The 23,648-nt window shown below is 39.1% G+C and overlaps 1 protein-coding gene across 1 annotated transcript in view; it reads right to left on the bottom strand.

Annotated features, from left to right (window-relative positions):
• Window positions 1–23,648, bottom strand: part of CLSTN2 (calsyntenin 2) — a 550,032-nt gene that overhangs the window by 307,360 nt on the left and 219,024 nt on the right. Inside the window, exon 2 of the mRNA XM_072143113.1 lies at window positions 18,306–18,428. Within this exon, the coding sequence (XP_071999214.1) occupies window positions 18,306–18,428 (123 nt within the window). The remainder of the gene's footprint in view (window positions 1–18,305; window positions 18,429–23,648) is intronic.

Here is a 23,648-nt window from a genome sequence, read left to right as displayed (position 1 = left end):
AAACACACATTAAATTTACTTTTCATATAAAAAGGTTTTACATTTGATGGCGTTGTGACTGTACCGAGGCTAATCCTACTCATACAGAGGAGATTTCTGCCGCAGGTAATTCAGAATGGAACGCCACACAATGCTTCGTGCATTCCATCATAAAGCTCCTTGTAGTCGGTGGCACAATCACACTGATAAGACTTTCACAAAACAGCAAGAATGGATCATCAAAGGGAAAAATATGCAGGGACGTATTCATGATGGCTTCAATTATTGTCACTCAAGATTTTGGTGCAAAATAATATCTTTTCTTTTGTGGCTCATGAAAACTCCATTATCTGTCAGCCACAACATATGATCCTTTAACGTACAGAAAGCCTCTGCAGTTCTGCGATTTCTCATAATGCGATTGTAGACTCTATGAATGATAATGGAGGCAGCGTGATCCAGATTTTACTTAATAGATTGCTAGCTAAAATATATTTCCTTGCCTGAAGAATATCAAAAGAAATATTCAGATAATAGGCATTGTGGATGGTATTTCTAGGTTCCTTGTGAGAGAGAGCATTGCCGTATTGAAAAGTTTGACTACTGAATGCCAATTTACATGGAGGAATTATTGGCCCAATTAACATCTATTTCAATATTTGACCCCAGAATTCAATAGATAAGTGTCTTTTTCCTATGTGCATTATGTGGAATAGCTTGGGTTATTATGAAATATTCTTGAATATTATTGAGTTATAATTATGGAAATAATGTATTTTGATAATATATTAGACATAAATTCTCCCCTGGTGGTAACACAACCTTAGACTTAGCTGACAGCTATTTCTTCTAACAGGTCTTACAATATATCTTGGCATATACAATACTGTATATTATACCGTAATGGTATAGTATATAATCAATAGGTAGCTCCACAGCCTGATACCTTTGTTCACTAATCATTGCTGCTCCACCTGCCCAATTACTCTTTTTCCCAACAAGAATGAGGACCTTCCATCCAATCTAGATTTGTAGACAAACTTGCTGAAATCCGGGTTTGTGGTGGGGGAGTAGGAGCATTCATCTAATGTGCCTAGCCAGAGACAGGTCTGCTATGTCCACAAAGAAACATCCCCTGTGCACATGCAGCCTTGGTGTGCCTGAGAGTGCATGTGTTTTTGATGTAGAGTGGAATGAATGACACTGAGAGCCCTCCATGGTCAGTTTTTCTTTTCTTAAAACATATTAAAAAAATCAACGCTAACTTCCTGTGTCCACTTCCCGCCAATGCATATTCCATTCTGTCGAGTCAACAGTCGAGTGTTGTGTGTGTTGAGGTCAACTCAGAAGCCAGAGAGTGTCTGCAGTAGTTGACCTACCTTTGAATGTCATGATGGAGCACATTAGTGGGCAAAACTGTGTGGTTAGTATTGGAATGTATTCTATTTTTTTAATAATGTATAAAATTTGCAGCGTTCTTCCATAAATTTTGATGTAATTGAAGTTTATCAGTGCAAAAATTCAAAGGTCATTAGTTGTGGTCATGGTAATAATTCATAGGATTTTTCATAGGGCTAAGCAATTAGGAAAAAACTTTCAGTGGCATAGAAGCCATGAAATAATTGCAAATGCTAGCTTATTTTTCCCCAATCCGCCACTTTCACGCCAGTGGGGCGTGAAGGGGGCGTGAAGGGGGGTATGGCCAGGTGCGTGGAGGGTGTGTGCAGCAGGGAGTGACCCAGAGCGGTCTCGCGCACACTTGCGCACTCGCTGCAGCTAGCGAATTTTCACAGGTGGCAGGGCCTGGCGTAGAAATAAATGCTGCACACGACCCCGCCAGATACATCAAGAGGCCAAAGCCTTGGTGCTTTGGGCTGCCCAAGAGCAGCGGCAGGGCTATCATATGCCAGTGCACGAGCGCTAGTGTATGATAAATAACCCCCATATTTTCAGTTCAGGTTCCGTCCAGTGACCAGGATGTATTTCTGAATTGGCAGCCTAACAGCCAATCCAGCAAATTGATGCCGCTAGCTACTAGCCAAGGCCATGATTGGTCAGGGGGTCACCCAATATGACAAATTGACACCCCTCAATCATGGCCAGGGCTAGTAGCAAGGCGTGTGGATTTGCCGGATTGGCTGTTCGGCTGCCAACCTGGCAATACACCGGGGTCTAAACCCGAACCCAAATTCATCTCTAAATATATTATAAACAAAACCAAGTTCTCTGCAAACTCTTAACTCCTATAAAGTTATAATCTGTAAGACCAAGAGAGCTGAAAATATTCCTCACTTTGGGTAACTATTTCTTTTTAATTAAAATTCTTTAAAAGAAGAGCTAGTTCATAAGTAACTTCTTCTCATCAGATAAATAATATTTAATTATGTTCTTTATTAGCAGTAATATTGAAGACCACAATCTATTCTGTGGCTTTATCTGTGTCCTAAAACAATAATGCCCGTCCTCTGGAATAAGTTTTAAAGTATATTTCAAAAGCCTGTTTGTTTTACAAGTTATTGCTGCTATAAAAGCGTATACAAACCCAGTTAGCGTATTTTATGTTAATCTCCACTACTTTCATTATTACAGTATTTTAAATTGTTACGAGTCTAAAGCTCAAGATTGTGAATTGCCTTCCATGTCTGATGAAAAAGCCTTATTTTTACTCTCTAGCAGATTTAATGCCTCATAAGAAGTGTTATCTTCCAGCTCCTAAGACAAGAAAGCGAAAAAGATTGGCCCATTGCATTTTATTCTGAAAATAAAATGTTGTGTTAAAAGGAAAAAAAAAGATACAATGTACGGTAGTGAAAACACGGACTGTATAAAGCAGAGGGTAGTAAGTCCGACTTGTGAATCTCTTCTGAAAGGAGTCATTTTCGTTAAATTGTAAAGAGATCTAGTAAAAAGAACATACAAATATACAGAGTATATCTGAATGTCTGCTGGGCAATCGTTATTCTAGCCCGTTTTGTATTGTGTGCGTCCGCATTCCTGTATTATTAGCTTTCTATATCTTCTTTTCAAGGAAAGTGCTGTATATATCATTTTAATTTGTCAATAACATGCTGAGCTAAGCAGTCTTTTCAAAGGGTAAGAAATTCTCCATTCTTTTCTGCATTTCACATGTATCTGGAAACTGAGGACAGGGATTATTCTTGGTCAAAAGATTTAGATGCCATTTTACGGACAGGATTGTTGAGTCACATAGCTATAAATGTAATTTGTTCATTGTTGCTGAAATTATATAAAATATTCACAAAAGACTAAAATTAAGGATTACTTTTGCATTAAAAAGTTAATGGGGGAGGGGGCATGTCTGTCTATAATATTTTATGTATAATAAATCTCAGTGCAGAGAGTGTGAGTAGGATTTATGGTACTTAGTTTGTCACACACCAAAGCAGAGTATCAAGGGCCGTATGGTTCCTTGGCTTCACTTATTGTCCCAATCTTAACTTATACCATAATGACCTATAGTTACAAGACTCCATAAAGGGAAAAGTTGAACTTCCTGCTTATGGGTTGTACTGATTGTTGCAAATTCTATAAATATCATCAAACCTTACCCGATCACAACTAATATTTTTATTTTTAGTGCTGCCCATAATTAGGAGGTATATTTTTATTCATGATGCTTTAAATAGGCCAAATAAAATAACCTTATTGAGGTTGTGATACATTTTAATGGTTAACTGAAATAGAAGATGTTACAAGCAAGCTTTCCATACAGCTAAAGGCATATGTATATAGTGTCATAGCACTATACGTAAAAAACCCTGATCCCAGATGACCCCTCTAAGCTTTCTCCCTACTCTAATATTCACTGCCAATATGGGTGCACTTGATAGCAGGTTGATATATTGGTCAGTTTCTTAGAGTTTTAGGGTCCAAGGACTCGTTGAGTGTGGTGGGTGATAGGATCACTTTTGTGTTTGGCCCCACTAATCCAACTGCACTGTGGGGCATATTTATCAGGGCCTCAGCGCCATGTCAGTGCTTATTGCTAGCACTTGCGATTATTTTCCCCAATCCGCCACCTGGCGGGGCGCGGCCGAATGAGCGGAGGGCGCAGCCGGCTGAGAGTGGGCCGACATGGGGCGTTACTTTCCCCAAGCTGGGACACTCGCTGGTGCCGGCGACTTTTCACATGTGCTTTCACAGTTGCGTTTATTTGTATGCCAGGCCCTGCGCAGCAGCCTACCCAATAAATCAAGAGGCAGAAGCCTCTCGATGTATCCCACTGCATCGCTGGCGTATGATAAATATCCTCCTTTATGTCCACTGAAAACTAAGCTTAAATTTGAACTTAAAGAATCAAATAACATTTAGAAATAATTTAACAAAATGCTACATTATGATCACAAAACCCTTGAAAAACTACAATTCCCAACTCAGCCACTGGGTGGTCACATAGAGAAACATATAAGCTATCACTTTGTGATGCTTCTAAAATAATATTGCAAAAAAACGTATATCTAGACCTGTCCAGGTAAGTGGGAAAGTAAGAAAGTAACAATGCACAAATTCACCAAATAATAGTATAGAAAGTCTATTACTGATGTGCTACAAAGTTGAAAACAATATTCTTACAGTAAAGCAGCAATTTGTCTTGTAAGGAGTTTCAGATGGCTTTTGTTCATTTTCTTGTATAGATAGTACAGCAATGCTCTGTTGCCTTCGTCATTAATTGACACAAATGCAGCAGTACATGGGAAAGCTAATGGGATTTTCACATACTTCATTGGACAAACAACACGTTATGTAAAAAGATAGAAGTCATTAGCTTGAAATGATAATGTTCTCGAAAAATGCTAAACCGTTTTATTTTCACGTTTAGGGAAACAAAGGATTGACATTTACCAAAAAAATAAGAATATAAATGGTAAAAAACGAATAAATTCACTTACAAAACAGCCAAGTATTCATGTCATTATCTGGGAAGAGATTGATCCAATAGAAGGGATTGTGAGATATATTGTATGCAATGTAATGGATGGTGGAGATGTAGCGGCACCCGGTGACCTTTCTACTACAGCAATCTGTCATAATGTGATCTACAAGCTATCTCAACGCAAAAACAATGCCTTCCTATTGAGATCTAACATGTGGAAGGTTCAATATATTAGATGGGGAATTATAATTTAGCTTATGTGACAGGAAGGGGAGGTATCTCCATGTGCCGTTGCAGGTGTATCCTTTCCCAGAATTTTTGATGATCAGAGTAAAAAACTTTTTGAGCTGTAGATACAACTGTTCTAGCGTGAAACAAATTCAAGAGCTGGAATCTACATAGGAAATCCTTACAACTCATTACAACCTTATCCTAGATCTAAAACTACAAAGCATTAATCCACATAAATAGCAATGTTTGTGATCTGGATTATGACTCCCTTCATTGTTTTAACTACCTTTTTCTAAACCTTGGAAAGGTCAATCGTGGGATAGGTCAGTGATGGCGAACCTTCAAGAGACCGGGTGCCCAAACTACAACCAACACCCACGTATGTACCATCAAGTGCCAACATGACAATTTATACAGTAACTTATTGCTCCCTGTTCGTCCACAATATTCAATCGTTTGGCCCCCTCAGGACACTAATACAGCTGAAAGCAGGAGGGCAAATTCAGCCATCATTGTTCTCTTTGTACAGGAAGAATCATGGGGCCAGCAAGGGGACCTCCAAAGATAATCAGACCCTGTTCACACCTTCTCACTCTTCCTGCAGTTCCAATCAGTCAAGGATGTGTCACCTTAAAAGAGCATTGGGAGCAGCATCTCAAGTTGTCTAGGACTGCAGGAAGATTCATGTCCTTTCTGGTGAACTTTGCCATGGGGAGACAGCTTGGGTGCCCACAGAAAGAACTCAGAGTGCCACCTCTGGCACCCGTGCCATAGGTTCGCCATCACTGGGATAGGTCATCAATATAAGATGAATGATGGTCTGTCAACCCCAATTGATCACCTGATAGAAGGTCCACAGAACCTGTGGATGTGTTGCTCCATCTTTACTATGCACCAGATACACAGTTCTGCTGTACATATATAGTAGCATAGAAACTATGGAAGAGATGGAAGTCCCGCACTCCTGCTGTCACCAGATAAATCGAGAGGTTTAGGTCTCCTGATGTATCCGGTGGGTGGCTGATAGCAGCAGGCTTAGTTTTGGGCAATATGTATTTGAACATTCAAGGTGAATACGGGCATGGTCTATGTAGTGCGCAGGCGTGGGGCAGGACTACTGGCTACGCCCCCTTTAAGCTCCATTCGTGCCCACTTGAAGTGAAAATGTTGTGAAGGGTAAAATAATTGTGATTATTGGCGTTTCACAAGTAATTGCATTTATTTTTTTTATAAAAATGGCGTAGAAGCCCTGATAAATGTCCCCCTATATTGTGTTGTACACATTTTGGATCCTTTCAAATCTGAATAATTCTAGTTTTACTATAATCTATAAATAGATCAGCAAATTCTGGTTTTGTATCTTCTGAACCATTTTTAATAATAAAAGAAAAATCTTTAGCATTGATTTATGGAGTGGATCTTATCTCGGTTTCCTCATTAAATCGGCCGATTATGAATATTCATTAGGTGACTGTAATGCTGGGGTTTTAATAGGATACTTTGTTTAATTCAATACTTCTAATGCATCCACGATATCATTGATTCTAACAAAAATGTCCATATATTTTTAATCCTTATTCAAAATTGTGCAGTTAAAGTGAACCATGGCATTTACTGTATACCATGTATGTATTTACTGTATACCATTTCACTAGCTTTACCCTTTTTATCTAACAGGGTTGGGTAGAGTATTCCTTTCTTTATGGTAAATGTCACCCATAAGCTATAAAAATGCACCACTTTTCATATACAAATGAGCTGAGGATAGTCAGTTTTTGCATCAGATGAGTCAGCTTTAGAGGCTCAAGTGTGAGCATCGCTTCAGACACCTCTATCTTGGGTTCTATAGGATCTAAAACCATGTTTTTGGTATAAAAAGGTGTGTGGTTCTGTGAGCTATATAATTGTAGGTACAGACAATAAAGAAAGGCAGGAATTGGATTTTTATTTGCATCTCATATTCCCAACTATGATCGGAAGGAACACTTCAATCACAGCTGACATTGAATTATTCCACTTGCAGACCCTGAAGAGAGGAGCATCACTTTAGGTTCTAGAAAGGTTCTATAAATACAATTAAAATGGGTCATGCTCCACTCTTCAGACCCACCATCATGCAATTTTATTGGGTTGGCTTCGATTGGAGCGTTCCTTTAAACTGTCGGTATCTCAGCTTCATGGAGACACCAGCGTGATGAAATTTGAAAGATGAATTGAATATGATGCCAAGACATGATTCTCAGTGCTTTAGAACCCAATATATGGACATATGAAGTGATGCTCCCCTCTAGCCTTTAAAATGACTCATTTTAAGCAAAAAGTGGCTTTTTTCATCTGATTTGCATATGACTTTGAAGGAGATTTTTTGTAATAAATGGCAAAAATTTCAAATAAATGAGGGAATTCTAAGACATGTTTCACATCCTACCTAAGGATGCTGGTAGTTGTAGTAGTGGTGTAAATATGGGTGTCTTTTAAGCAAATATGTGAATTTTATCAATTTAGGAGATATCCACCTCTGTTTCAGAAAAAAAAGAGCTTTGAATGATACAAAGTTATAATAAGATAATATATTAGCATATTATTTTGCACCTAGAATTCACATGATAAAGACTTGCAGCATACCATAGAACAGGGGTCCTCAAACTTTTTACATAGGGGGCCGTTCACTGTCCCCCTCAGACCGTTGGAGGGCCGGACTAAAGTTTAAAAATAAATATCAGTACATGTGATCGCATCCATAATACACTGGCACCCCCCTCAATTAATTATTTAACATACTGCACCCCCTTGTGAACTATTTCAAATATTGGCCAATTAATTATTAAATATACTGGGGCCCCTCTCCAGTAATTATTGAATATGCCTCCCCCCAATTAATTACTAGACTGCCCCTCATAATTAATTATTTCCTATACCCCCACCATTAATTATTTCCTATGCTGCCCCCACCATTATTTCCTATGCTGCCCCCCCACAATTAATTATTTCCTATGCTGCCCCATATAATTAATTATTTCATATGCTGTCCCCCCACCATTAATTATTTCCTATTTAGCCCCTCATAATTAATTATTTCCTATACTGCCCCTCACCATTATTTCCTATACTGCCCCTCATAACTAACTATTGGCCCCTGGCCACCACAATCTTTTTACTGCCCTTTTTAATAAAAAATAAAAATCCTGTACTCACCTAAGTCTCCCGCAGCGCGTCTTCTATCTTCTTGCCGCGTCCGGGCAGGAAAGGGTCCACTTCACGCGGCCGCGCATCCAAGTTCAGAGAGCGATGTGCGCCGGGGTTGTATTCCGACCACATCGCTCCAGAAATACATCGCTATACAGTGACGGGCAGGAGCTTCTTATCCGGACGGAGGCCCCTGCCCGACTGTCAAGGCTGTGGGGGCCCAGCGCTGGCGCGGCAAGCGTCAGGGGCCAGGTCGAAACGGTCCGCATGTGGCCCGCGGGCCGTAGTTTGGGGACCCCTGCCATAGAAGAATATATCTACAGCACAAATGCAACAAAGTTTAATTTTCTAAAATGTTATATTACCCAACAAGGATTGTGTAAGCCCTGTGTGTACTGAAAGGGAACATTAAACTTATATTGTATCACTCGTATACTGTATTGTAAATTGTCAAGGTGCAGCTATTGGTTTGATTTTTACACTGTAAAGTTAATCTTTGCTTTAAGTCCATACAAGCATTGGTGGATATAATTCTCTGTCTGTAAGGCTTATGTGACTGATAATAAAACATCAGATGGGTTACTCGCTCTATGCTATTGATATAGATATGATCTCCTTGTTAGTATGTAGAGTCTATGAAGTCAAAGTTACTTATCCAGCTTGTTAGAGAAGCCGATACTATCTGCGGAGGAGAGATAATTACTTTGAGATTAGACGCTCTGCTTTATCTTTCCGCACAGATTGTAATCATCCATTTGTTAGATTACTGCTATCACTACTGTATATGTATTTATCATACCCTACATGTTTCAGTATTCAGAGAATGGCTGCATATGGCAGTATCGAAGAAATTTGGCTTGAAGTTCTTATTTTCTATGTTTTTTTATTTCTCAGTAAGAAAGGTCAGAAACCTCAATATAGATGCAAGATGGTAGAGTCTGCCATTTATCTCTCCAGGCTCTGCATAGTTATATAAATCTCCGAAAAACCTTCATGTGACTTGTGTATCAGATATAACATGTCATACCGTAAAATATAACTCCAGTGATGCTTCTGTGTCTCCGTAGGTGTCACATTTGGGGAGATATAATATGCCTCCTTTGCTGGATAACAAGCCAAGAAGGCATGTAAAAAGCCCTATCTGCACCTTTTTTGAGGCTTTTTTGAGGCTTTTTTAGGGAGGAGAGCAAGATATGATGGGGTGGGGTTTGGGCAGGTCGCTGTATTTATCATAGTCTCTGCTAGAAAACTATAGCCAGAAACTGGCTGTCGGACGATCTGACTGATTCGGACTGAACGTGGGATTTGATTTTACAATTGTGTCTCAAGACAATGTACTTACATACACCAGGAAGAAGATGGAGAACTCTGTCGGACCTGAGCAGGGAAGCGACACATGCACGAATATCGGGCGCACGTTCTTAGTGAATCCATGTACAATGCATTAGCATTGGACAATGCACTTTCGTGAACTCTGCGGGATCGGTTAAGTAAATGTGCCCCAGTGCTTTTCATTTAAGGTGCATTTAAAGGGGGGTGTCTTTATAGAGGAACTAGGGTAACTCAGTTCCCATTCAAATGCTGAACATTTAAGGATAGGCTATTCAGTGAACTTCTTGGAAAAAAAATGTAAAGCCCTTGTAAATTGCTGTTGAGACTGGATGGATAGGTTATATGTGTAAGGGTATCCCAAGTGTACACTATGTATGCTCATTTGATCCAAATGGGACATAATAAATGATAATCATAAATAAATATCTGTAAACCAAACCATCTCCCAGCTATTGAAGATATATGATCATCTTAAAGGAGTTTCCCACTAAGTCCAATTATTTTGAAGCTACAAGAGATTGTGTTTGTGATTACTTGGAATCTGATCTCTTGGACCCCCACAACTTCGAGAACAAATACCTGAAAGTGCTCACCGTTGCTCCACTCTGTAAAAATGGAGAAATGGTATATGTACTCAGCCGGTGCTTCATTTACTTCCAGTAGACCCATCTTTTAAAGTCCCCTAGAAGTGAACAAATGCCTGGACTAGCATGTCCACTCATATGAAGCACTTGCATACCACTCTTCTTTTGATCAATGAGATTCCAAGTATGGATATTTTGTGGAAAACCCCTTTAAATCTCCTATCTTACCTCAATTATGGTCACAGAAGTAAATTTTAATAGAGCAAGGTTGGTTCCACACATGATCCCACACGCATATTGGATTTATAACAGTCGTGTTAAATTAAAAATCCATGGTTATGGATCTATCTGTATTATTTAAAGAATTATATATCTGAATACTTCCAGATTAGTTTTATATTATCTTGCTAGTAGATTTAGTGTTTCATAAAAAATAAGCCCGAACTAGTAACATTTTTTTTCATGCTTTCCTCAAGGGATTTCTATCTCTTTTTGTTCGACTTCTACTAGCCCTTCACCCTTTCATGTCAAATACTCCCAGTATCTTGCAGATAGGTTCATTTTCTGATAAGAGGCATGGTAAAATGTACGGTATGCTTCGTGCCATGTTACTTTGAAGATCGAAGCCCATGAATTATTCAGTTCCTGCATGTGATGTCACTGTTATCACAAGATACAAACATTGAGGAGAACATGTTTATTCAGTGTCAAGATTTCTATGAAATGGAAGGCAGAAGTCTTCCAAGCACAGAATTTTCACATGGGAGTCAAGACAATGTTCTTGCAATATTTATTGAAGACGATTGGGAGATATATCCCTGTCCTGAAGGTATAAATACACTAGAGACATGTTGAGACATGTCAACCACATCTGTCTTCACAAGACATTATGAATGAATATACACCAATATTTTTTGTGAATTATGACACTTCTAAAACATTACCACTGCGAGATACATGATCAGGTGAAGAGTAAAATGTTTTCTGCATAAATCTGGTGTTCAAGAATCCCACCAGTTTCTGTTCTTCTTGGAACAGGCTCCACTGGATTTTTGGTTTCCACTTTATTTGCTGCACCTAGCAGTGCTAAAATGTGCTAAACATGGTGCAATATTGTACACCTGAATCAGTACAGCTTTCAAGTTTTGCACTTGAAAATTGTCTCCAAATTGTCTCCAATGTGATTCAGTGCAGAAAGGAGAGTGAGAACTAAAAATCTATTGGAGCCATAGGGGGTTATTTATCAATAGACCAGCTCCTTGGGACAATTGTATGTCTAGTTTTGGAGCTCTGCTGCCCATCAGATTCATTGAAGTAGCTTTGACACTCTAATAAATGTTCAGTAGTTTAGGCCAGATTAATGAAGAGGTATATATATAGTCATTTGAGACTTTTTACAGGGAAAAGTCTCAAAAATCCTCAATGTGACTACTTTTAAACTTTTTTACGCCAAAAAAGCCCAGGAAAACCAATGATAAATAGCCCCCATAGAAGCCAATGGGACTCGATGGATTCGGAAGATATAGCAACACCTGAACACATGCACCGATTTTCTTAATTCAATTTTAACATTCAATTTTTGTTCAAAGGTACTGTTGTGCTTATGTAATTGGTCATTTTAGAACTTTGTAGCATAGTCTTCTGTAATTTTTTTTGTACTTTATGATGCTCTTTAACCCCTTAGCGCTCTGCGCCGTAGCTGTACTGCGCTGAGTCCCGCGAATAGCGCTCAGCGCAGCACAGCTACTGCGCAGAGACGATGCCGGTTCAGCGCTGTATAGCAGCCGAACCGGCATCGTTAGCCGCGGGATTTCAACGGTAATCTACCGTTGACATCCCCGGCTAACACCCGCGGTCGGAGTGGGCTCCGATCGCGGGTGTTTAACCCGTTAAATGCCGCGGTCAACGCGACCGCGGCATTTAACATGCCTTCTGGGGGTCTTTACATCACAATCGGCCCCCCCGCACCGTTTTCGGGGGGGCCGATTGCTGTTTTGGCACCTCTGGGGTCCGATCGGGACCCCAGAGAAGCCTGGAGGGTTTACCTTTAAGATGGCGTCTGTGACGTCATCTTAAAGGCAAAGTGTCAGCCTATGCATCTGCATAGGCTGGCACTGATAATACCCTGCAATACATTAGTATTGCAGAGTATTATCAAGAACAAGCAATCAGATGATTGCTTGTTCATATCCCATGGTGGATCATGTAAAAAATGTAAAAAAAAATGTTTTTCAATAAAAAATTACTTTATAAATCACTAAAAATGCCCATAAGCCCCAAAACATATAAAGAGACATATAACACTCAAAAAAGTCTAAATCATAACACAAACCCCACATATATAGTATCATCGCGTCCGTAACAATCCATAGAATAAAACTAAATAACTAGAGAACCCATATGATGAACGCCGTAAAAAAAAAACGTTAAAAACCCGCCAAAAATTATGATTTTTACCTATTATATCCCACTAAAAATGCAATAAAAAGTGATCAACAAAACATATGTACTCCAGAATGATATTGTTGCAAAGAACAACATGTCCCGCAAAAAACAAGCCATCAACCAGCTCTGTAGCCAAAAACGTAACAATGTTATGCCACTTGGAAGACGGCGATGCAAAAATGATAGATTTTTCCCCACATTAGGGTTTTATTTGGCAAATTTAGTAAAACATAGGAAAAAATATTCATGTCTGGTATCCCCATAATCGTATCGACCCATAGAATAAAGATAACAGGATTATTAGGCTATACGGTGAACACAAAAAAAAAAAAAAGTAAAAAATCCAGTACAGAATTGATGCTTTTCTACTCATGACCTCAAAAAAAGTTCCAAAATTTTCAACAATAGGTGATACCAACCCCAAAATGGTAAGACTGGAAAAAGCATCTCGTCCCGCAAAAAAAATGCTGTCACATGGCCCCAATAACGCAAAAGCGAAAATGTTATAGCCTTCAAAAGGGGGCAACCAGAAAACTAAAATCCTGGCAGCTGCAGGGTGCTCCTTCCCTTCTGCGCCTTGCTGTGCCCCCATAACACAAGTAATGTCCACATGTGGGGGGTCGCTGCACTCAGGAGAAATTGTAGAACAAATTTTATGGTGAGTTTTCTCTTTTTATCTTTTGGAAATGTGTAAATTTTAGGGCTAGATGAACGTATAACCGACAAAATTTGACCATTCTAAATTTCACCGCCATTTTGATTCAATTACTATGAAGATCTCAAGGGGTTAACAATCTTTGTAAATGCTGTTTCTGATAGTTTGAGGGGTGCAGATTTGAAAATGGGTTGGTTATATAGGGGGTTTTGTTGCTAAATATGTAAAATTTGATTTCAAACAGTATTTATCCCCAAAATAGTCAATTCCGAAAATACGGAAAATCGCTATTCGATTTGTAGGCCGCGTGACGTCAAAATAAATTATCCAAATATTTCAAAAATTATGAAAATGTAAAGTAGACAAATGGGAAATGTTATTCTGCAAGTTATTTAGGTGTTAAATCTATCTGCCTGAAAACGCGGTGGTTTTGAATTTCGAAAATGGCAAATTTTTCTAAAAATTCATCATTTTTTTCTTTTTTTTGTAAATAAACGCAAAACGTATCAGCCAAAATTTACCACTAAAATGAAGTACAACATGTGGGGAAAAAACAATATCAGAATCGCTTTGATAAGTAACAGTGTTCAAAAGTTATAACCATATAAAGAGACGCAGGTCAAATTTCAAAAAAAAGTTGCGAGCCTTAACCTGCAAACAGGCTGCGTCCTTAAGGGGTTAAAACGTACACCAAGATTGACCCCAGTTCAGTTAGTTATTTGAATTGTTTTGGCTAGTATAAGACCAGAAATTGACCTAATGTTACATTTTAACCGTTTTTTTTTCTGTTTATTCATTTATGTCTCCTCTATTATTCTTTGTAAATCTGTTCCCTCTTGCCAGGCAAACAGACAAAAATAGTTCCTATAGTTTATGCCAAATATTTAATTACTTTTTACTACTTTGGCCTGTTCATTCTTGGTACATTTTTATTGCCAAAGAAGAGGAGTGCTTCTTATGATTCCATGAGTCATCCAAAAACCTACACAGAAAAATCAGCTGGAAATCAGAAAACCACTTAAAATTGTGTGTATTTTATTTGCATCAGGTTTTGTTCTGTTTCCAAATATAACCCTTAGGCTAAATTCACACTGCCGTGAGCCCGCCGCACCATAGCACGGCGGGCACACGGCAGCGCGCCCCTCTCCATAGGAATTAATGGCGCACGGCGCTGTAATACGGGGAAAGATAGGACATGTCCTATCTTTCCCCGGGCTATGGAGCGGTACGGTGCCGCACGTACGGTGCCGCACCGTACCCATAGAAGTGTATGGGGGACGTATATCGGCCGTATATACGTCGGCCGTATATACGTCCCCCATACTGTAGTGTGAATGTAGCCTTAGAGTGACAGTATACTGTTATGGAGTAGCAGAGGATCAGCATGTTTTAAAATAATCAAATGCCCAATTACAGACAGTCATCAACTTAAGGATACCCAACACTTGACCTAGTTACAAACGGACATCTCTGCCCACTCTCTGTTGACCTCTCTGGATGTTGGTAATTTACCCCAGGCTGCAATGTTCAAAATAAGAGTTACTAAAGGTGTTTGCAACAAAGCTTTACTGATAATCCTTGTTTCCATGTGAGCCCCAAATTATGAAAATCCTATTTGTTTTGATGGAGATGGAGATTGTCTAAAGTTTCAATTCCAAAATATACCAGTTCTGACGTACATGCAAATTTTACTTAGAGAAAACCTACCATTTGATTTGATGCATTATGAAGCAAACGTACCTTGAGAATGCTGTAGCAACAATGACACAGAAACATATCTTGTTTAATCCCCGTGCTGTATGGTTTTGCAGAAAAAACTATTATAAAATTATGATAATGAAGCTCTCTTGCTTCTGTGCCTCTCACATTAGTTATGCACTGCACCAGAGGCTGATGTAATCTCTGTTCTCCCTGTCAGGCAGAATATTCAATCGTTGCACCATCCCCCAGCTGCTGTGTATGAGTGATCCAGCTCAGGTTGGTTAGTCCTGTCTTGGCTGTTCAGAAAGCTACATGTGTAATGTGGATCCAGCTTTCCCAAGGTCCTGAATGTTATAATTGTTTTTTCAGCATAAACCATTTCACTCAGAGATTAAACAAGATATGATTCTGCATCAGTGTAGCTACAGCATTCTCACGGTATGTTTGTTTCATTACGCATGAAATCAAATGGTAGATTTTCTTTAAATTCCAGTACATACCTGCAGAACATATCATGGACTACTTGTATGTATTCTATATAACACAATACAAACATGCACAACACTGTATTTCTTGAAATGACATTATTTGCTTTCTGTGTTCCCTAAATGTATATGAATTAAAGGATTGTTGCACTACTATACCCCTATGCAGTTATAACAGCACTGATATGTCCATCCTAACGTTCTTATAAATCCAGTGAAATATTTCAAGACTAGTTGGGCCCATACAATCACAAAAAGAATTGCCTCAAAATCATGCATTTTAAATGTAGGATAACCGATGCTATATATTTCAGGTTTAGAGATGGGAACAATATCCAACATTTGATTTAAAGAAGATTTGTTTAATTTTTCAAAACATTTACCTCAGGTCCAAATCGAGCTTGTCCGAACAAATGTTGCTTCAATTGTCTTGTAAATTGATAAATAATCCCATCTTGTTTAGTAAATTTTTTACAAATTATAACATTTTTCCTCACCCATCTCCCCTTCCTAAGATTTGGGATGACTGACCGCCTTCTAGAAGGTTTGGATTCCATGCGTTGCCTGAAGAATGGCTAAATCCAAAGAATTGAAGGACTCTTGTGCTAGTGCAGGATTTGCCTATGGGGACACTTAATTATTATCGCAAACTTTCCACCAGTTTGGTAAATGCTGACATTGGAATTACCCATCCACCTCTAAACCATCTGTACATTTTTTAATGCTTCGTAATGGAGAGATGGACTCGGGAAGGCGGAGTGGATCATTTCCTCCGAAACTACACAATCTTTCCGATATAATGCTCTAAATTGGAGCCGCATTAAACACTTTCATTTCATAAATATTCTAACACCCTCCAGCAAATGGGAGGTTAAAAGGCCAATGGTTAAAAGTTGAATATTTCAAAACCTCATTCTCGACAAAAGAACTTTCACTTCAATTATGAGCACGGCTTTCCTTTTTTTTCATTAATCCATTACACGTATAACTACCAGTGCAAAAACTAAATGTATCCTGAAGTCCATTACCATAACCCATCTGCATTAGTGCCCTGCTTGTGCAGACTGAAAGAGCAGGCGTCACATTATGCCATTTTATGAGGTTAACAGCTGGTGTGTATTCTGTGCAGAGAGATTCCGAAATGTGCTGAGTGTTGAACAAGTTCTTTTAATATGGCTGCTGTCACAGCTGTAGGGGGGGAGGTAAAATACTAGATCCACTGTGAGAGCCCTGCTAGGACATCTGCCCTTCCTGTGACAATGATGGGGTTACATTCTGCACAGACAATCTGTGTATCGGAATGAAGAAGACAGGGCACTATGTGTGTCACTCCTCTCTTAGAAGGTATAATAAAATGGAAATGTACAGGTTCAGAGGTGTAAAACGGGAACAGTATAATCCTGTTCAAGCAGCGCATATACATGAGGTGGAGGTAATTGAACACTCACTGTAGACATGATGATCATTGTGTGGCGGTACCAAATAGCAGAGAAATCCTTATGCGGGGAAAGACTTAAAGGAAACCTGTCATCATGACAAAATCTGATCAGTAGGCAGCATGTAATAGAGCATGAGATGCTAAGCATAATGGTGTACCGTTTCATGGAAAAAGATCCAGTGGTGTATCATTTCATTGACTAAGCTATGTCCAAATTACTTATAAAACCACCCACTCAATTCCAAATTTATGCTCAACATGGGCAAAAAATTATCTGTTTAACAGTTCCTGCTCTATAACACTATAATATGCCACTGTCCTATCAAAAAAACACAGGTAGGCCTCACATGAACATATAAGGCTTGTGATCTGACCATACAATTTGCAGCTGGAATATGGCCCTATAGAGGTCTATGGCATTGGGTCTTGGTGTGGTGAGCACACACTGCCTCACCACACTGTGACCGAGACGGACAAGTGCCATGCTTATATTCAAGGACATGTCCTATATTTTTCTGTAATACCATAGCAGTTGCCTGGCTCTCAATGAAGAGTGAAGGGGTGAGGACAATTCCTGTCTCCAACTGTATGCTCAGGCCCGGGCAAGCAAACATTCATGTGAACAAGGCTACAGTATCCTGAATGTACAGAGAATGAAAAATAAAACAGAGATCACACGCCACATGTTCTATTAAGTGTACATGACTTTAGATTGCAGTTGGAAGATAGCCTTGTAACAATCATCTGCTTCCATTTCCCATAATGGGTCTTCCTCCAAGTCACCATTGACACAGTTCAGTGGAAGAGATAATGGTGATTGTTAGACAGCAGGTCAGGTACTTTTTTCTAGGAGATGAGGTTAATTTCAAGTCTCAAGTGTTCATTTACAGACCCAAACATTGATACTTGAATGAAAACCTAATTCTAATCTTTTCTTTCCATTAGTCTGTGGTGATAGATTGACAGGTACATGAAATAGTTGTATTGATAGATAAATAAGTAGATATATAAGAATAAATGAAAGCAGTACTGTATAAACTGGAAACATGGCGTCAGTGACTACAGGAACTACAAGTATGTCTTATTCTTTATTCACTAAATATATAAGGGCACATTATGGCTACATATATGGGGAATTATTATCACACATTATCATCACAAAAGGCTGTTTTATTATAAAAACTCTTAGGCAATCTGCATACTATTCCTATTCTCTCTGGGGACATGGAGAAGTCAGAAAAAGGACTCCTGATGACAGGTGCCCTTTAAAACCAGCAACCAAGGCAAGGGGGTGGAGATTATATAATACATGGGGGCACCTAGTGAGATATGTAGTGAGACCATAATTAATAACACACAACATGAAGAGTCCTACCTGCAAATGGAACCGGGGCATCCTTGTCCAATGCCACCAGAGGAGGATCCAGGATGACTGTGTCGTTATTTTCAGTGATAACTCCATGATAAGAGGTTTCAATCCATGGCTTGTGCTTGTTCACTAAAAATGAAAAAAAAAATCCTATAAATGACATAGGTACGGAAATGTCACAAAATCATTGGATGTCAGATGATAAAACAGAATCCCTAATATTTGTTTTACTACCTCCAATGTTTTTTTTACAGAATTTTGTTGCTCCCTCTCCGTGGCGCTGACCGAGTCCCCGCACCAAACTCACCTCTCCACGCTCCTGCTCCTGTCCGGCCTGCCGCACACACATCCTTGCTTCGTAGGGTGCACGCACGCGCGCACTCGAAGATTTAAAGGACCTCGGACCTGACCTCAGTCCTGACCTTTTCCTTCTGCATCTCTGCCGCCTGCCCTGACTTTCTGCCTGTGCCTGACCACGAGCCTGTACTCCAATTCTATACCATGACCTTGGCTGCCACTGCAGGCTATTCGCACCTGTGGAATGACCTGGTGGCACCCTGCCACAGCAAGACCATCCCACTTTGCCGCGGGCTCTGGTGAAGACCAGGTGCCACTTAAATTCCGGTCCCAGGTGTTGGCCAGTACCATCACCCACGGTGGTCCAGGGGGTCCAAGCTCAATAGTAAAAAACTATTTACAAGTTCTTTGTAGTTTAATGAAAAGTTAGATAATAAGCCCTCTACAAATATCAGATATACCATCAAATTCCTATGTCTAATCACTTTTTGGGGGATTTGCTTCAAGAGAAGGTTAACCAGAATATTACATGAAGGAGATGGTACATCAGATATGCATGTTATACCTTACTTTAAACAAAAAAAAAAGTCTATTTTTATGATTTCAAGAATAATGCCTGAAAATAGCCATCATAGCAAAGCATTTATTTTTTTATCCATAGTTTATTCATGGTCGAAAAAGTATTTTCAGAATTTCACAACTTTCTGGACCCACAGTAACCGTCTCTTTATCTTTTTCAATCACAGAACCTAAAACCATCAACACCTCAGGGTAGAAAGCTCAATAGGTTTGAGTGTAATGTAAATCAAATTGTATATGACTGACAGAGAGCTGAGGGCCTTTAATAAGTAAGGAATGGTGTCTATTCCAGGTGTTTCTATCTAAAAGCCCAAGATTGAACCGTATTCACTCACACATCGATCTGAGGAATGAAATGTGAGCAGTACATGAATGTTTTCATTTTTATTCTCTCTATTATTCTTCTGAAATCTGGAGAGATTTGAAGGAGCACTTTTTGAGAAGGACGTTAGAGCTGTTCAGTGAAAAATCCAATAACATAATATAAAGACTAAACTAGAACACCTACAGTATGGCAGAACAGGAATACTAATAAATCAGTCCATGCCAGCATGTATGCCCAGGGTGGACAGATCATCAACAATATTGATGATCTATCTTTATGGTAAGTTGTACTATATGGGTATGGGCCCGTATAGGTACGTATAGGCCATTAGAAACCAGAATAATAACCTGGAAGTCTGGCTCTTTTCTTTGTGTAGTGGTGACTCAGGGAACTGCAACTGAGATCCAATCTAATCTGTCACTAGAATAAGGTCCCCGCAGACACTAGACATCATATCCACCAACATGTTTCATAAAATGTATGCCATTTATTATTAAAATGATAACTTAGCTCAAAGTTTTACCTGGCTCCCTGCTAGCATGTTTTCTGTGTCCCCAAGGCATGTTTTGAACAATTAGCATGTTCCCAATTGCTTCGGGAAAACACTTGTCACACTGCATTTAAAAAAAAATCCTTCCACTCCTTATTCCTGTACTTGCTGACCTGTGTAATCAGCACCTTCTTCAGCATTGAGCAGATTGAGTGGAGACGGCCGCACCATATTCACTGCTATCTGTGCATGCGCCATAGTGAGGCACTTACCCAGCTCAATGCCAAGCAACCAGGCAAGAAATTGCTAACCACACAAGCCAGCGAGTACAGGAATTAGAGGAAGAACAGGGAAAGGTGTGAAAGGGAGCGTCTTATTTGAAATACAGTGTAACGAGCGATATCCAGAGGGGAGTGGGAACTTGCTCCTTGCTCAAAACATGCCCTAGGGACACAGGAAACATGCTAGCAGGGAGCCAAGTAAAACTTTCATCTATTTTATCTTTTCAACAATAAATGGCAGAAATTTTATTAAACTGTTGGAGAATATGATGTTTAGTGTCTTTGGGGACATGAGAAATTCAAAAGAAGGTCCCTTGTGACAGGTTCTCTTTAAATTTCTGCAGTAACCAGAGACAACCACTAGACACAGAACCAAAATCAGCTGAGGAGGTTGGATCCTAAGTAACAGATAAATGTGTATTAATAACAGATCAGTAATTATGTCTAGATTCAATACAGCTCTTGCAGCATATCTCCAATGAATCCACAACACCAGGATTTTTATTTGGCATGTGCAATCATAAATATTTTTAACTATGCTATTAACATTAAGGGAGAAGTTTTAAGAATGTTTTTCTTGGTTCTGGACACATCCTTCATTACTTAACTAGTGATGGGGTTATGGATGTTAGGTTAGGAGATGGGTTGACAACCAGAGCATTTGCCCCAAGTGCTCGAAACACACAGTATAGCACATGTCATAGTACAATCTTAATATATTGTTTTAATGTTATGGCTGATTGGTGTAAAGTCCTGGAAATTAGATGTCTGAACATAGACATCTGGTTGAAGGCCATATTGCAGTTTCCCTTCCATCTCTAACACTCTTGTTCAGTGAGTTGATTTTCAGATGCCTAATTGCATTTTCCTGCACAGTCTCACAGAATCAATATACCATCATGTCCCACATTTTCCTATGTTCTCTACAATACATCACTATTGGGCAACTTCAGATCATCTCTGTATGAAGTACATTTAGATGGATTCCATCAGCTCAGTATCGAACATATTTACTTGTGACATTACTTTGAACCCTCTCACAGTGGTGGCAGATGATTGGCCAAGCAGATAATAATTCCACTGCTGAGCTCCTAAATTACTCTTTATTGTTGCACCTTTGCAGGGAGAGAAAGAGCTGAAATATTATGATAGAGAGCACACCTATGACATTGATGGGCTGCAACAGAAGGGACACAATAAAAGCCAATGAGTCTGAAAGGGTAGGGATGACAGTGCACAGAGGCTGTATGCAAAGCTATGTACTAAATGTAATGTATTATAATAGTAAACAGGTGATGGTCTTCTCACAAAGTTATGATCTGTCCTGTCCTCAAACAATTTTTCTCGACATGCAGATATCTAGTGTTATTGGATCTTGCCAATAAGAGTTGAACGAGACCAGGTGATGGTGTTTCCAATATTACACATGGGATAAAAGTTGGTAAATTACAAATTAACAAAAGAAGATTAAGCCTCATCTGAATGGTTTACATCTACCTGCCACCATGAAGGTTTCCCTGGAATCATAAATAGTCAATAGAGAACATTAAGCAATCTGCGTAGTAATTGGTTGCTAAAGACAACAAAGATGTTTTTCTATAACTATGCCAATACGTTAACTACCAAATTGGTAGATGGGGTTTCCATATATCAACAGAATGAACTTGTGGATCTTTGAATACCCAATTCAGCAAAAATATTTTCAGTTAACTTTAGAAAGTTATAAAAATCTACTGAAATATGAACTGATAACAGACAGAAATAAAACTGTACTACTGAATATTTAAGAGGAGAATCTAAGAGTACCATGTTGGAGCGGGGGGATTTGAAAGACGGATTTAAGATGGTCAATATAGGTAAGTATAAATAAAGTCAACTTATGCTTATACAGGCGGTCCCCTACTTAAGGACACCCGACTTACAGACAACCCATAGTTACAGACAGACCCCTCTGCCCACTGTGACCTCTGGTGAAGCTCTCTGGATGCTTTAAAATAGTCCCAGATTGCAATAATCAGCTTAAAATTGTCTGCAATGAAGCTTTATTGATAATTCTTGGTCCTATTACAGCAAAAAAATTTGAAACTCCAATTGTCACTGGGGCAAAAAAAAAAATTGTCGGGAACTACAATGATAAAATATACAGTTTCGACTTACATACAAATTCAACTTAAGAACAAACCTACAGTCCCTATCTTGTATGTAACCCGGGGACTGCCTGTATATTGCCAACTTTGGCTACACCAAATATTCCCAATGCCATATGATTGTGTCAATCCATAATGGAAGGTTTCTATTATTATTAGAGTTCAGCAGACTCAAACCACATAGTTCTGGTTTGTACTGGACTTTGCCAGTTTGCATCCCCCAGATCCAAGACCAAACTTTGTTAGAAGTTTAGGTTTGACTCATCCCCTGCTGGAAATGTTTGTGATCGGTGGTGGCAGTTTGTTACCAGAATCCAGACTGGGACAGATTTTTTAAATTCACGGGCTGGCTCATCATTGATTATAATGCTTAGAAATGTTGTTTGCTACATAATAAATATGGGACCCATTATCATACTAGGATACCTTGGTTCTTTTCTGGCCCATGTCACTATAGGATGTATCATCGATAAGGTCTAAAAATCAATATTCTTTGTGACTAATAGACTCTACTGCCCAGTGATTGTGCCTGTCTCTGCATAATAAGTTGTGGGACATTGGAGCCGCATTGTTATGTGTCAGAGCCCAAGCCCACTAGTGGATCATTCCGGCTCTAACCATGTGGGATAGAAATCTTGTGACAAAGTATGTCAATATCAAGTATTTTTTAAGACAAGTTATCTTGTGCCACACATAGTAGGGTATGTTGAAAGAAGAGGTCTGGTAAAGAAGAAAACATCTGCACGTTCATCAACGCGTCATAGTAATAATAGAGGATCCTCATTTATAAGGATGTGAGTTTTCTTACACAGACCACCAGATATAAGCTTTGTTACATGCAGCCAGAGATGTTAACCCTTGGTTGTCAAAGGAAACATCTCATCTTGTCACACATGGTCAAAGTTCTTAGCCACCTTTGGCCAAACTCCAACATTTCTTTTTTCTCTAATTCTCTAACTTTGACTTTTATCTTGTTAAATTATATCTCATTTCCACACGGATCTAATTGCAAAATCCTTTTGTTTTCTCTCTAATTATTTTAGCTAATTTGTTCAGTTTGGTGTTTAACTACCGGATCGGATTCTCCAAACACTGAATTTTGCCTCCAATTATCCTCTACTGGCTGTAAATCTTCTAAATAAAATTCATCCTGACCTAAAGCATATCTGCTTTTCTAGTAAAAGTGCTTCAAATGAGAGAGATTTGCAATAAAGTTTAATTTCATGCTTT

The sequence above is a fragment of the Engystomops pustulosus genome, chromosome 3 (genome assembly GCF_040894005.1).
Source record: "Engystomops pustulosus chromosome 3, aEngPut4.maternal, whole genome shotgun sequence".
Lineage (NCBI taxonomy): Eukaryota > Metazoa > Chordata > Amphibia > Anura > Leptodactylidae > Engystomops > Engystomops pustulosus.
This window is presented reverse-complemented; position numbering and strand designations above follow the sequence as displayed.